The 15328-nt window shown below is 53.6% G+C and overlaps 5 protein-coding genes across 5 annotated transcripts; 4 read left to right on the top strand and 1 right to left on the bottom strand.

Moving 5' to 3' along the window:
* Positions 1 to 518: 518 nt before the first annotated feature.
* On the top strand, positions 519 to 1535 carry M406DRAFT_17398 (uncharacterized protein; the record flags this gene model as incomplete). Its single annotated transcript, XM_040915418.1, has 1 exon — positions 519 to 1535. A coding segment is annotated over one exon (1017 nt), but the record flags the coding sequence as incomplete, so codon positions are not given.
* A 1556-nt stretch (positions 1536 to 3091) lies between these two features.
* Positions 3092 to 4001, top strand: M406DRAFT_75142 (uncharacterized protein; the record flags this gene model as incomplete). Its single annotated transcript, XM_040925805.1, has 3 exons — positions 3092 to 3121; positions 3183 to 3706; positions 3791 to 4001. 3 exons carry the CDS (start codon positions 3092 to 3094, stop codon positions 3999 to 4001), a joined length of 765 nt encoding a protein of 254 aa, XP_040774872.1.
* Positions 4002 to 4418: 417 nt separating this feature from the next.
* M406DRAFT_261262 (uncharacterized protein) lies at positions 4419 to 5834 on the bottom strand (the record flags this gene model as incomplete). Its single annotated transcript, XM_040917426.1, has 3 exons — positions 4419 to 4895; positions 4947 to 5500; positions 5549 to 5834. The coding sequence occupies 3 exons, from the start codon at positions 5832 to 5834 to the stop codon at positions 4419 to 4421; spliced, it is 1317 nt and encodes a 438-aa protein (XP_040774871.1).
* A 494-nt stretch (positions 5835 to 6328) lies between these two features.
* Positions 6329 to 7954, top strand: M406DRAFT_262824 (WD repeat-containing protein; the record flags this gene model as incomplete). The annotated part of the gene is made up of 2 exons (XM_040917539.1): positions 6329 to 6851; positions 6924 to 7954. 2 exons carry the CDS (start codon positions 6329 to 6331, stop codon positions 7952 to 7954), a joined length of 1554 nt encoding a protein of 517 aa, XP_040774870.1.
* A 1799-nt stretch (positions 7955 to 9753) lies between these two features.
* M406DRAFT_293610 (family 1 glycosyltransferase) lies at positions 9754 to 15213 on the top strand (the record flags this gene model as incomplete). Its single annotated transcript, XM_040919091.1, has 6 exons — positions 9754 to 10687; positions 10754 to 10851; positions 10903 to 11340; positions 11403 to 11471; positions 11514 to 14186; positions 14258 to 15213. The coding sequence occupies 6 exons, from the start codon at positions 9754 to 9756 to the stop codon at positions 14708 to 14710; spliced, it is 4665 nt and encodes a 1554-aa protein (XP_040775009.1). The 3' UTR covers positions 14711 to 15213.
* Between the last annotated feature and the right edge of the window lie 115 nt (positions 15214 to 15328).

The raw sequence follows: 15328 nt of genomic DNA, 5'->3' as shown, positions 1-15328 counted from the left end.
GGTGGATGAGGCAGGTTCAATAAATAGACAGTGGAATTGATCTTATCCCGGAGAGATCAACTGATTGTATCTACATAATGTACATATTCAAAATTATGATGTTGCCAGGTGCTCTGCACATGATGAACGTGCATGAGAAACGAAGGTCGTACGGATTGAAAATGGGGGACAACCACTGACTAACACCAGGGGACCCCGGTCATATTTCCAGGGCGCTAGACTTACTTTTTCGGGGGTTGCCGAGTGCCTGACAGCCTAGCCTACAGTAGCGAAACCTAGATCAACTGTAAGGCATGGCCAATCAGCGCTGAAATTTCAGCACTTTGTGGGTTCGTTTTCTGCAGCGTCAACTCAACTTTGCCTCACGTCGTCTGCTCATCCCGACACAGAACAGAGGCAGCTGGCCTGTGGTTGATGACAGTCCGCATGGTCTGTACAGGAAGACCCAGACCCTGCCCTGCAGGTGCAGAGTAGTGACGATGTCCCAACCAAGGTGCGAATTAAGGTCGACGACACCAATCTCCGAGTCGCTGACGGTCATCCTCACCACATCGCCTACACCCTCAGCGCCTTCCACTGAGCTTGTGGACACTATCCTGGATTCTTTCTGCGAATACTGTCCAGTTCTGCTTGCGTGTAGAGTGGTGGTTATTCTGGACACGTACGAGAAAGTAGGACCAGCGAACCGCCTCAAGAAAGGCCACGTGACTGCCGAGCGTGCTGCAACGTACCCATTGTACAAGGAGAACGTCAAAAAAGTCGTTCTGCGACGGTTTGGCGCCAAGGTTGGGGAATCACCTGATAGCATCATGCCTATGACGGCGGAGAAAGGACAGGCAGAGTTTGGTTCTTGGGGAACGCCTGAACACCCGAACACCACTGCCTTCACGGCCTGGAGAACCAATGACAGGCGGGTCACGTTCATCGAGCCTACAGAGCGCCTTGGCTTTGGGCTGGCAGTGAGGTCGGCACTGAGGCTCGTCGAGACGCCTTATGTGTGGATCCAGCAACACGATTGGAGCCTGGCCGCCAGCATCCCCGTGGAGTCGATCGTGGAGGTCATGCGGGCATCAGAGGAAAGTGCAGAGAAAGAGAAGGAGAAGGAGGAGCTAGCATTGGTCAGATACGTCTGCCTGCCGTCTATCAGGATGCTCGACTACGCGACCTCGGACCACGTCCAACCTTACCCGGCTCTGCGGCGCCTTACCGCCGCCCTGAAGCGAGATTTCCAACCGCCATTGTTGTCCTCGTCTTCTTCTGGGTCCGAGGCAGCCGTCATCCCCCTGACGCCTCTATTCTTCTGGCACGACAAGACACACATCGCCTCGACCGCACATTACTTGAACCGCATCTTCCCGTCGCGGCTGGCCATGCCGCGCGGCGCGTTCATCGAGGACCATATCGGGCAACGGGCGCGCAACCAGATGAAAGATGGGGTGTGGAAGAAGTGGGCGTGCTGGTTGTATTATCCTGGAGAGGGGAAACAGGTCTGTCTGAAGCACCTTCATGGTCGGACGTGGCGGGGGACGGAAGGGGAGAGGAGGAGAATCGAGGAGATTAGGTTGGGTAATGGAACTTTGAGTCTTTGAGGCACTCTCTACGTTCTTCTACCTATCTGCGCATGTGTTTGTGAAGTTGCGCAGAAACAACATATGGGGGCTTCCAACAGCTATAGAGCAGATCCCATGCCCAAACTACTTCATCACCATAGATCTCATGCTTGCGTTCCACTTAAATCAGAAGAAAGTAGCTCAGATTACTGCCTGCTGATCATCATCAAAGAATCCCAAAAGATTCTGCTTGAATTGTCCCTAACGCCGTCTTCGAAAGGCCGAGACACGGGCAGGTACGATTCCAGACCAACTCTGGCAATCAGAATGGGGTTTTCTAAGAAAAGTTAGGCTGAATTGCGTTCCCAATCTCTCTTACGGATTTATGGGCATATTGCATTTCAAAATGCGTAGTAAGCACATGAAGACGAGAGTGCTGTACACGACAGGCAATACATATGTATCGGCTGATATTAGACGGTCAGCCACAATGTGACGACGCTCCTGGAATATGCGACAGTACTGTTCTCCATTCCTTTACCGTTTTGTTGATACCATACGATGTTCTATAGAGACCACATATTTTGAGCTTGGATGAGGAAGCTCATCCTTGTAACGGCAGCACAGGATCGAACTCTGTACTTTTGCTCGTGGCATACGAGATCGTGGAAGCCCACAATGCTGCAGCCCGAGTCAGCGGTGACACTCGTGGCCGACCTTGTTGCAACCCGCGGCTTGAATGCTTACGACAACGCCCTTGAGTATGACTTAGATTGGGTGGTACATCGTGATATAATCCGACCGAAAAGGACGAGCAATTGAAAACGGGATTCAAACAGTTGTCAAGTCTCGATTATCTACGTTTACTGTCTGCATCCTCCCTGGGTCTACATAGTGACGTCCTCCTTAAAAGCCACATATTATGATGACTTGGTGACTAGCTGATCTTAAAGTCCTTTTTTTTTTTTTTTTTTTTTTTTTTTTTGGAACACAACCGAAAGAAGAAAAGAAAATTCAAGGAGAAGGATAATCTGGTAAAAGTGATGTGGTCGAGACGGAGGCAGGGTATTGGAAATGGCAGCAGATAACTTTCGATTCGGCAGCAGTTCCAGTAAGAAAGCAGCACATAAAGCTCGCTTTTTTGGAATTCAGTCTTGGAACTTTGAGATTCGAGAGGCTTCTAGCAGAGAACCCAAAGTTTCGAGAAATGTAAATACAAATTCAAGCTCCAGATGCGTTAGTCAGCTGAATTGTTTTCCCAAACGCGTCCTCCCTCTTTCGCATTTCCTGTTTTTTCTTCCCCCTCAATACCCTCTCCGTCTTGACATCTGGTTTCTCTGAAGATCAACTAGACCTTCTTTTCCTGTGTTTTCCTCGTGCTCCATGTATCACATCTCATCGTCCATTCTCACACCTATGTTCACATACGTCAACCAACTCGAGGTCCTTCCATTCGTAAGGTTGCCAAGTCGACTTCGTCCCCGTTCCTGAGCAACACACTGTCAACGGTATTCCCTCGTCTTGTTGAGGCTGTAACAAAGATGTCTTTTCGCCGTGAGATCGTTGACCTGGTAGGTGCACCATACACCCAATCTATCCCGCCTGAGCACAAATATTAACGAAACCCCAAAGACCGCCCCAGATCCTGCCCATCGTCCGGGCGGCAGGGACAGCCTAGGTGCTTTTGAGCGTGACTACAGCAGGGAAAGCAGCGCCACCCTGGAGCTGCAGGCTGAAGACATCACCTTCCCGAGCAGCATTGTCAACGACCAAGCTTTGCAAAGCGACCAGGACGATGGCCGCACCCAGCCGCCACCCAGGAAGATGCGCATCCGCGGCGCATGTCTGGCCAGCCTGGGCATGCTCTACCCTGGCGCCAAGATGGCTCTTCATCGTATAGGAAACCCCTTAGGCCCAGATTTCGAGATCACTGGCAGCACCCTGTTTTCTATACGAGCTCTCGTCGACCAGCGTACCACCTTCCGCATGACCATGGTTCGCCCCGACGAGCCTACTGAAACCTATATCGGTTGGTCTGCTGCTGCGTTCGGACAGGAGCGTACGGCGGACGACTTTTGCGGGATTCTGCAGCTTGGGAAAAGCGGAATTGGCAGGCTGATGATGTTCACTGTTCATACTGACGAGCAACGTGGATGGTGAGTGTACACATTATGTTTACTATGGGGTCATGCTCTGGCAAAGAACTGTTCATGGACTAACTCTTGTTCTCTTCTCCGAAGGGTTGTTGCTCGCCAAGTGCCAGGCCGGGACTACGACCTGCAGGCGTGCTTGGAAATCATGAATGTTCCAAGTGATTTCCGCCCCATGATCACAGGCTTCGGCCCTGAAAGGTGGACCAATGGGGAGGCCATTCCGCAGTTCTATGTCGGCAAGGATCTCGGCCTCAACAATGTGACGGGTAAGATTCGAGACATTATGAGGGACGGTTAGTCGAGGGACCTCAGGAGTAATGGTTGATGTCGGCACAAGTTGCCCACTGAAGTGATGATGTTGTATGATGGACGACAAAGATGAAAAAATGATGGAATATCCGAGGGGAGATGGGCATGAATGGGGACGCATCTGGCAACGACTTATGGGAATTGATGCATCACCAGAGTTCTTGGTTCATCCTGTTAATAGTTTGCTTATGTGGATGAAGAACCAAGTGTTTGGTCATGCGGTCAATGTCATACATGAACCACTCTTGTCTTTCACATCAGCAGGCCTATTTCGACAAGTCATGAGCGGTATACTGTGAGGCACGCAAGGCAATGAGAGGAATAGAAATTGTGTCTTTTCTTTCATCCGTCCAGAGATAGCTCACGTTGGCGCGAATCCATGATCAAGTCAGAATCCATGATCAAGTCAGAATCCCAGCCCTAGCCTCCTCTCCTTGATACTCCGGTCGATGTGGCTCACCCAATGACTCAGCCTGCCAGCCAGAATCGGTTCGAACTCGGGCATGTCCATCAGCTTTGCAGCAAAGAAATCCTTGGCTCCCTCGTCGGCGGATTTGTACACCATCTCGATACGGTGGACAACCGACTTGGATTCCTCGTCAAAATATAGGCCCGCGTGCCTCATCTCCTCAAGCAGGTTTAACACGCCCTGGGCGTCGCCATAGCGGTTCCACAGCTGTTTCATCAGGCGGTTGTAAAACGACGTGCTCACACCGAGGACGTACGATACCAGACCGAGTTCTTTGACGCGCGGGAGGAGGTGTGCGACGTAGGGAGATGGACGGGCGAACTTGGTATCGAGCATCTCGAGACCCTCCAGCAGGAGCTGTGGGTAGATGGGCCCATAGACCTCCATGTCCAAGGGGGCGTGAGTCGCACCCTGCTGCACGTCCTCTTGTTGGGCTTCTGGCTGGACCTCAGGTTCCTCCTCGACCAATTCTTTCTTCCTAGAGCGCCTGACCTTCCTTGGCTTGAAGGCGGGGTTTGGCGGGGAGTCTTTAATGCCCAGGCGATGGACAAGAGGGAAGACTTCATGCTCCAGAGCGTCCCAGAGTTCAAAGTCATCCTTTGCAGCATCCATCCGCGTCTTGATCCGCAGTCGCTCCTCGCCGCGCCTTGCTTCGATTTCCAATGTCTTGGCAAGTTGATCACCGGTTGATCTGACCCCGCTTCCAGCCCCAACTGTCTCGACCGGGTCCAACTCTGTCGACGAGCCAAGCTTTTGCATTCTGCCACCTTCCAGCTGGACTGTAGGCATAGTTTCCACCGTTTCGAACATGCCGAAGGCCATCCTCGCAGCCTGTCGTAGCGTGGGCGGAAACCGCAGCAGGGCCTTCTCTCGCTCGGCTGCCGAGTACGTCGCATCCAGTGGGGATAGCGGGTGAAGCCCTCGGATGGACGGCTGGGCCTTGCTGTACCTCGAGGCGGCATCCTCCATTATGGAGTTGACATTGAAGGTTGTCTGATCCCTGCTATCCTCATCCTGACCTACCGATTGTAGAGCCGTGAGGATGCTCGGGATTTCTTCTTGGTCACTCTTGGTCGGGGTGGATTTAGGCAGCTTGGGCTTCCTGCCCTTCTGTGCGATCTCTTTAAAAATATTCTCGAAGGTAAGTCGCTCAGTCGGCGTGATTGTATCTTGTCGACGACCCTGTCTCTTTGTGGGATTCTCGAGATCTGGTGGCAGCTCAAAGGGGATAATATCGTCCTCATATTTACGCCGCCGGGAGGTCGTGTGGAAGCTGGATCGCAAGACTGCCGCCCTGGCGCACCTTGAGAGGGTACCCGTCTGATAAAGAAATGGAGTAAGCGTAGTGGGCATCTCGGCAATAATTCAATCTCTCACCAAGAGCGCTGTTGGTTAACTCGTGATGGGAGGAAGAAAATACAGCAGGCAAAATTACGGCTTGGATTGGAAAGTTGAGGTTGCAGAACGGACTAAAAAATTTACAGGGGTCGTCCCACCCGATAAGACGGAGCCATGCTTATCGCCATTCTACCCACCACGGACCCCTGTGAATTGGTGCCCTGCCATGCCTATTCGGGCCCCTGGAAAGGAGCGTGCTAGCGCGTGCTACTCGCGAAAGGGCGTCACTGTGTCAATGGCTGCCGGCCATCGCGCCAAAGTTGACGCGTCTCTTCTTTTAAAGTGCCTTTTTTCTTCTCTAGTCTGAGAATCTGATGACGCCGTGAGCTTCACAGCCCACTCCATTTTCCTTACATCCAGTCTGCTCTTGTCAAGTTCAAAGTGACTGCCCTTCGTACTTTCCAATCCTGAAGATCTTTGCTACTGATATCTATTTTTGAAGAAAAATCATGCCTCCCAAGAAGGAGGGCGTGTCCCTCTTCGAGCAGCGTAGACTGCAGAACATCGCCGCCAACCAAGCCATTCTCAAAGACATCTCAAAGTCCGCCGTTAAAATTGCAAAGCCTCCTCCTGCACCCAAGCCAGTGCGACGCAAGAGATCTCCTGTCGGTAGGAGTGAGAGACCGAAGCGCGAACCTACCGTTGCGACAAGGGCGAGTTCACGACTCAAGGGTCAGGATCCCGTCAAGAGAGAACGCGACGACAATGTCCCGGCCGCCCTGCTTCCTCCGGAAAGGCCGGCCAAAAAGGCTAGGGTTTCGGACGACCTGAGCTTGGACAGTATTATGGTCGAAGGCAGGAAATTTAATGACAATATTAATTCATTGGGACTTCTGCTGCCCAAGATGGGGGCTGATCCTGGCGTGCGGACGTTTGACGAGGACGATATAAAGAAGACTACGGATAAGGATTTGAAGAAGCTGAGAGAAAGCATGAACAAACTGGAGATGTATGATAAGTGGGCTGTTAATGGTAAGTCGATCACAACACTATCGCAGGTACGGAAGCCACCAAGACTATTTTGCTAATCTCTATTCTCGCCAGATATCAAAATTGTTCCGCAGCGAATTTACTCAATGGGATTCCACCCTACACAAGCGAAGCCTTTGATTTTTGCCGGAGATAAGGAGGGTGCTATGGGCATTTTTGACGCCTCACAGGAGGTAACCGAGGTCAATGACGAGGACGAGGACGAAGTTTCCGTCGAGCCACCCGTGATATCAGCTTTCAAGACGCACACGAGGACTATATCGTCCTTCCACTTCCCCTCCACAGATTTCAACGCAGTCTACACGGCCTCCTACGACTCGACTATCCGAAAACTCGACCTTGGTGCGGGGACACCGGTCTCGGTCCAAGTGTTCGGGCCGGACGACGAGCAAGACCTCCCCATCAGTTCCATCGATATGGCCTCGAGCGATCCCCACACAATCATTTTCTCCACCCTCTCGGGCTCCGTTGGCCGGTACGACCTCCGTACGAAGGACGACGCCGAGATCTGGGAGCTCAGCGACGCCAAGATTGGTGGCTTCTCGCTGCACCCTCAGGCTCCGCACCTCCTGGCCACAGCCTCTCTGGACCGCACCATGAAGATCTGGGATCTGCGCAAGATCACCGGCAAGGCATCTCCACATCCACACCCCGTCGGCGAGCACGTCTCCCGGCTCTCTGTCTCCCATGCATCATGGAGCCCGACAGGCCACGTGGCCACGAGCTCGTACGACGACACGATCAAGATCTATGACTTCTCGGAGGCGGCGTCGAGATGGAAGGCTGGGTACACGGCGGGCGATGACGAGATGAAGCCCACGCACGTGGTCAAGCACAATAACCAGACGGGCCGGTGGGTGACGATCCTGAAGCCCCAGTGGCAGCGGCACCCGGCAGACGGAATCGCGAAGCTTGCGATCGGGAACATGAACCGCTTTGTCGACGTCTACGGCGCCGACGGTGAGCAGCTGGCGCAGCTGGACGGCGAGGGCATCACGGCCGTGCCGGCTGTGGCGCATCTGCATCCGACGCAGAACTGGGTTGTGGGCGGGACGGCATCGGGGAAGGTATGTCTTTGGATGTGAGAATTGGATGATTGTAAGGTTTCGTATTCCTTTCTCTTGGTTTTCGCGGTCCCTTCAGTCGGCCAAAAGCTCGGAGTTGGGTATATGGATAGGCGTCTTGAGACGCTTTCTTGTCAGAGCCTACTACCACGTTTTCTTCTGAGAGGCGCTTTATTCGCATTATCATGTTCGCAATCGCCTTTGTCTTAGCATGTGCCCTGCCTCGCTCTCGCTTTTTACCCTTCCGGTTCGCCCATGTTGCGTCTCCGCTTCGCATGAAACTAAACGCCCCTCGTGTTCGTAATCACCTAGTCCTGCCGGAATTTTGAGAAGCAAGCTGGGATGAAAAAGAGAGGGGGCAAAAAATGCAAGCAAGAAAAAGTTGTGTGTACATTGTCGGTAAAGGGACTGAATGATGGCTCTTCATGTTGACATGTGACGGGTCTTTCTGTCACAGGAGCTGCTCGCCCCTGGGGACTGTGACCTTGATGGGCCTGTGGATAGGACCCGATGGACCCGACCTGCCGACCTCAGCCCGTCGTCCCTCGCGGGCCTCTAGCTCGATGACGGCACTAAACAGGTCCCCGTAAGGCACCGCTGAAACCCACTATTATCGATAAGAATTGCCGCTAGACATACCCTGCGGCCCCGCTGACCCTGAGCTTGAGCACTATCTTGACCAATCATATCCCCGTTGAATTGTGCCAGGGGGGCCCGCTGTCACCTGTCTCTATCATCCTGGCTTGCTGAACTGGGCGTACTGACCTGGATGGTTTCGTCACAAGCTGAAATGGTGCAAAAGTTAGCGGGAAAGAACTACTTGCAGCTCAAGATCGTACACAGGCAAGTTCGTGACCCGTCCAAGAGGATCTCTTTCTTCGCTCCCGGTCCCGGATGAGCACACAAATATTACAGAGAAAGACAAAGGTCTAAATATTCATCCATAGTGATGTTGCATTCCCTGTTATCCTTCCTAATATTTACTAGCCCATGAGCCTCCACTAGACAGAGCCTCTCCTCTCTTTCTTTTCCTCTCTGTTGCACCCCTCGCAAAGCTTTCTTTCGAACATCAACGCTGGGATCGAAGTCTCTGCAATTCAAGAGGTTTGTTGTCTCAGCTGTCCCCGATCGATCCTCTACCACCATCGTCAATTATCATCTTCATCGCCAGCCATCATCACCTGCTACCAAGACATCGGTCATCGCTTGTTGGGTGAGTCAGCCTGGCATGTGACTGCATCTGCTAGCCGCGCGATACATCCATCACAGCGCATATTATGGTAGCAACTCAGTTAGCAAAAGAAGGAAAAACCCCCAAGGCTGGTGGAGCGACGATGCATGTTCTAGCAAAACACGGACTGGTCACTTATTCCTTCATCTGCAGGCTGGCGCCCTCTGCATATCCTGCTGCATCTGAACCCCGGTCAACTGAGTGGCCATCTTTTTCCTTTTGTTCGACGGCTAATCATCTCTTCTCCTGTCAGACCCGAGAAACCTTTATTCTCTTGTCATTGATCTTTTGGTCCGTCTGGCCAAGCGCAGCATAGCACTCTAGGCTGCGATTCCTCCAATCCCCTACAAGTCACACATCCAGGGTACGATGCGCATCCGATAGTGCAACTTCTCCAACCGCCGCCCATCAACTGTCATCCGAGTATCCTCCAATTTTGTCTGCCCAACCAGAGCCGCATACCTGCCTGTGCACCTTCGTCATACGGTACCCACCGACCACTTGCACACCCCCAGCAGCTGCAGGCTACCCTGCAGGCATCCGTTCCTTTTGGGGTGGGCTGCCGCCTGTCTAGGCCCATGCAGACACGATGGAGCCTCAACAACAGCCTCAGTCTCCTACCTCTGCTCCTCCTCAGCCCTCTGCCTCCTCGCAACCAGAACCTCGGAGGAGCACACATCGTCAGCAACGAGGCCCTGTTTTATCCATCTCTTCACAGCCCTCGTTGCCGCAATCACCTACAATCACCTTGTCTCCGATCAGCCCGTCACCTAGCGATCCCCGACGTCGAACCCTCCACCGCAAACTACAGAAGCGACATCCTCCCCATTCTCACACGATGGACTTCCCAGACCAGCTGAGGCGGAAAGAGGAGGATGACGAGCAGGAGGAGGATGTGTTACCAGTTGGACTCGGGGGCAACCGCCCGTTCGTCAACTTGAATCAAAGCATATTTGGTCTCATCGCTGCTGCCGGGCCCAAGGTCGACTTCCACAACCGCTTCGAGGGCCACAGCAGCGAAGAGGAGGATGCAGACGATTCCCGTGACGACGAATCAGGTCGTGAGGAGCACACCAGGCATGATGCGCTGGCAAATCCAATGTCACAGACCACCGTTCTGACGAAACCGGGATCCAAGAGTCGAAGGAGCCACAGGAGGAGGTTCAGCGGAGACAAACTTATGAGGTCAGTCCCGTTATTATCGAGGCTGTCGTCCAAGAGCCGGTCCAAAAAAGACGAGAAGAAGCCGGTTACACAGATACAGGAAGAGTCAGAGCCAGAATCTGCCGTGGACGAGGCTCTAGTATTATCAAGCACACATGATGGGAATCGCCTTGCGCCAGTGATGAGCCGCATGCTGGAAGCCCGCGCAGAAGTAGCAGCACGGCCGAGTTCGGATCTCGAGCGAGGATCGATGGATGTGAGGCCCGCGACCCCCGATTTGACAGGGACAGGACCCACGGAGCTCTCGAAACGGCTGCAGGGCATCTTTGAGCTTGACGAACCCGAGGAGCTTATAGCAGGTCAGAACCCCCGTCTCATCGACAGCAAGGAATGGGCATTGGTACTGACAGCATATCATACAACAGAGTATCCTTGCTGGCTGCTTCAGGGCGTGCTCCTCCAGGGCTACATCTACATCACATCCAAGCACATCTGCTTCTACGCTTACCTTCCCAAGAAGGCGGTTAGTCCCCCCGGGTTGGTCGCCGAGACGACGTCGCTTACAGTATACCAGCATGAAGTCACCAAGTCTGGCCACCTCTCCAAGTCGGGCAAGCGGAATCCAAAATACAACCGATATTGGTTCCGACTCAAAGGCGATGTCTTCTCCTACTACCGCGACTCGTCTAACCTCTACTTCCCCCACGGCCAAATCGATCTTCGCTATGGCATCTCCGCCTCCGTGACGGACAAGGACAAGGATGGCGTCAACTTTACCTTGGAAACAGACCACCGCACATATTACTTCCGGGCCGACAGTGCGCAGAGCGCCAAGGAATGGGTCAAGTGTCTACAGCGCGTCATTTTCCGGAGTCATAATGACGGCGATAGCGTCAAGATCAGCCTGCCGATTCAAAACGTGATTGACATCGAGGAGACACAGATGCTTGAGTTTGCCGAAACCTGCAAGATACGCGTCATTGACAATGACGAGACGTATGCTATCGACGAAGTGAGAATAATCGCCTTTGTCCTTCCAAGCCTTGTTGTTTCCTCGTCGCTAATGTCAAGTAGTACTTCTTCTCGTTCTTCAGCTTAGGGCAGGAAGCCATCGGCGTCCTCAAGATTCTCATCGAGGATGCCGTACAGCAACGCCGTGAAAGTGAGGCCAAGAAGGCAGACCAGGCAGTAACTCCCAGTGACTCCAAAGGAGACTCCAAACGCAGCTCTTATATCGGCAACAGACCCGGGCTTTCCGCCCCCGCCGAGATACGCACTGGCAAATTACGTGACAATGTGAGGGCCACACTCTCACCACACAGCCCCCGGTCACCCACAGGTCCATCTCCTCGTGGGAGCGGAGAATACCCCAGGAGCAGCTTCGACGCGATACGGCAATTCACACGCAGGAGTACAGATATCCCCCGTGGCGATGCCTCGCCTCGGCGCAGCTTCAGCCGAGATCGAGAACGCTCCCTGAGCCGACAACGTCGTAGCGGTAAGCGTCTAGAGTCAGCAGACTCGTATGCTGAGTCCACGGAAGACCCCAGTATCGTGAGCTTCTCAGCCATGACGACTTCTGGCGAACTGGATCAGTCCGCCAGCCAGATACTCCGAGGTAGTGATGTTTTCCATAGCCCCACCGTACAGAGGTCCAGTTCAGCGAAAGGACGGGAACACCAGCCGCGAAGCCCAAAACATCACCTCTCTGCTGGCAACCTGGATCAGTTCCAACCGCACCATGCGGCGACGACGGGACACGTCCCTGACCCAGCATCAGGGGAGAAGTTTGAGGGCCCAGCCGCAACACTGGAGACCATCACGAAGATTGGAACGTATCCCCTGCAGCGAGTAGGTGCTTTCGCGGAGTACCTGACCCGCCACTCCAAGAAGATGAGCGGTATGCTTGCCACAGAATCGATGGGCTACGCCGGCAAGGTGTCGGGCATGTGGAAAGGCGGCCAGAAGCACTACGATGAGCATGCAGCTCTCAAGACTGGTGAAGAGCCCGATGATGAGGAGCAAGACAGGATCGCAGAGGATCGCTTCCAGATACACTTCGCCCTGCCCAGGAGCGAGAGGCTGCGGGCCACCTACTTCGGATACTTCATGCGCGTCCTTCCCCTTTACGGCAAGGTCTACCTCAGCGACCGGACACTGTGTTTTCGAAGCCTCATGCCCGGCACGCGCACAAAGCTTATTCTACCGATCCGAGATATCGAGAACGTGACCAAATCCAGTGGTTTCCGACTGGGCTATGCTGGTCTGGTAGTTGTGATCCGCGGGCACGAGGAGTTATTCTTCGAGTTTGGCGACTCAGCCCTTCGCGACGACCTGACTGCCTTCCTACACAAAGGCATAGAAGCTTCGAAATTCCTGCGCGACTCTGGCGAGCTGGATGTGGAGGCGAGAGAGGAGGCGGAGAAGGCCGTAGCCGAGCAGAAAGCTCTCGAGGAGGCCCGACACGACGAGTTTCCGGAACATGAACTGACACTTCCACGACACGCCTCCACCGGATCTGATGGACCTACTATCATCTTCGATGACCCCAAGGCGTCCTTTGTCAACTTCAAGCCAGAAAAGGCCCTTCGAGTCACCTGTCTGACTATTGGTTCGCGTGGTGACGTGCAGCCTTACATTGCACTTTGCAAGGGGCTGCTTGCCGAAGGTCACAAGCCAAAAATTGCCACCCATCTTGAATTCAAGGGCTGGATTGAGAAGCACGGCATTGAGTTTGCACCTGTCGAGGGGGATCCCGGCGAGCTGATGCGGCTCTGCATCGAGAATGGCACCTTCACAGTCTCGTTTCTGCAAAAGGCAAACTCAACTATGCGAAGTTGGCTCGACGGCCTTCTCAGCAGCAGCTGGCTGGCGTGTAGAGGGTCTGACGTGCTCATCGAGAGCCCCTCTGCGATGGGAGGCATCCATATCGCGGAGAAGCTCTGCATTCCCTACTTCCGTGCCTTTGGCATGCCATGGACAAGGACCAGAGCCTATCCGCACGCCTTCATGATGCCAGAACGCAAAATGGGCGGCGCGTACAATCTCATCACGTACGTCCTTTTTGATGCTGTATTCTGGAAGGCGACGGCCCACCAGATCAATAAATGGCGAAATAAGACCCTCGGCCTGCCAAGCACCAGTCTTGAGAAGCTGCAGCCAAACAAGGTGCCTTTTATCTACAACTTCTCTCCACAGGTTGTCCCTCCTCCGATGGACTACAGTGACTGGATCCGCGTCACTGGGTACTGGTTCCTCGACGAAGGCGGCAAGGACTGGACGCCGCCTGCAGATCTTGTCGCCTTCATCGACAAGGCTCGCAAGGATGGCAAGAAGCTGGTGTATATTGGCTTCGGCAGTATTATCCTCGACAACCCAGCCAAATTCACGCGCGAGATCATCGATGCTGTTGTTAAGGCCGATGTAAGGTGTATCCTCAGCAAGGGCTGGAGTGACCGGCTGGATCCCAAGGCGGAGGGAGCTGCCTCCGGAGAGCAGTCTGGCCACACGACTAGCGATGGCAACCCCACCGCCCACGGCACGACAGAGATCCCTCTCCCGCCTGAGATCCTCGCCATCAAGTCAGCTCCCCATGACTGGCTGTTCAACCAAATTGACGCCGCAGCGCACCATGGTGGATCAGGTACGACGGGCGCCAGCTTGCGTGCCGGCATACCCACCATCATTCGACCTTTCTTTGGCGATCAGTTCTTCTTTGGAGGACGTGTCGAGGATCTTGGTGTGGGCATTCTGCTGAAGAAGTGGGGCGTCAACTCATTTGCACGGGCACTGTGGGAAGCGACTCATTCCGAGAGGATGATCGTCAAGGCGAGGGTGTTGGGGGAGAATATCCGCAAGGTAAGTGTCATGATCTTCGATGAGATTTCGTCCCTCAATATCTACATCATCTTGCTAAATGTGGTATCCAGGAGAATGGCGTCGACACGGCAATCCAATGCATCTACCGCGACATGGAATACGCCAAATCTCTCATCGAAAAGAAGGCAGGAAAGAACGCCGCCGCCGCAGGGCATACGAGCAACTATGGCTCCGATACTGTGGATGATGACGCCGAGGAGGAAAGCTGGACGTTTGTAGGGGAAGACGGTCCGGACGAGGACGAGGACGTGGACATCGACATCGCGCTCCAACGGAGCTCTTTCTTCACATCAGGCAGCGAGGCCGCCAGTCCTCCCAGCGCACATCAGAGGGCGGCCGTGCCCAGCAACAGCGTGCTCTGGACGACTGCAGGTACGACTGCGCCGGCTGGACAGCGAAGCCCGCTGCGGCAGGCGAGCAGCAGCGGCTCTGGTTCTAGACGGCGCAAGGATAAAGTCTCGCCGAAAGATACTCGCGATCATGCGGAGAAGCGGGGCCGGTAGGTGGTGGCTCCGCTGGCAATGTGTGTCGCACGAATCGAGGACGAATCTTTTGGGGCGTTTCTTCGAGGGGTAGGGTGATAATTATTGGAATGGATGTTTCGTCACGCGGAGTCAAGTGAGACTTGTGTGTTGAGGCGAGGATACACAATACCTACCAAGCATGAGGAATGTCTCGGTGTTACTGTGGAAGTGTTCTGTCTTTGGGTATCTGAATGGGTATATGGGTACTGAAGAGTTCTTCGTCTGCAAGACAAGCTTGCCCAATATCCGAGGCGCTGCATGGGACTTGTTTGTTTTCCTTTTGGGCATTTCCTACGAAGAGAAAGATTGACCTGCTTGTCTATTCTCAGAAGACAAGCATTACAGAATGACAGGATACAATACAAGATAGCCTGGAGTTTGGAGACGGGACGGACTGGATACTTAATCAATAGACATGTCATGATACAGGTCAAGGGTCACAGTATAGGAGGGAAAGAGAACGAGAACAGAGATGCAATGACAAACAACCTGCGCATTATCTAATGGTTTCCTATGAGGGCTTCAAGAGAAACATCTGAGACTTTTGAGAGCTATGAATTATCGGTTATGTGATGGGGCAGTCCGCGTGATGTCTCT

This window comes from Cryphonectria parasitica (genome assembly GCF_011745365.1).
Source record: "Cryphonectria parasitica EP155 unplaced genomic scaffold M406scaffold_6, whole genome shotgun sequence".
Lineage (NCBI taxonomy): Eukaryota > Fungi > Ascomycota > Sordariomycetes > Diaporthales > Cryphonectriaceae > Cryphonectria > Cryphonectria parasitica.
This window is presented reverse-complemented; position numbering and strand designations above follow the sequence as displayed.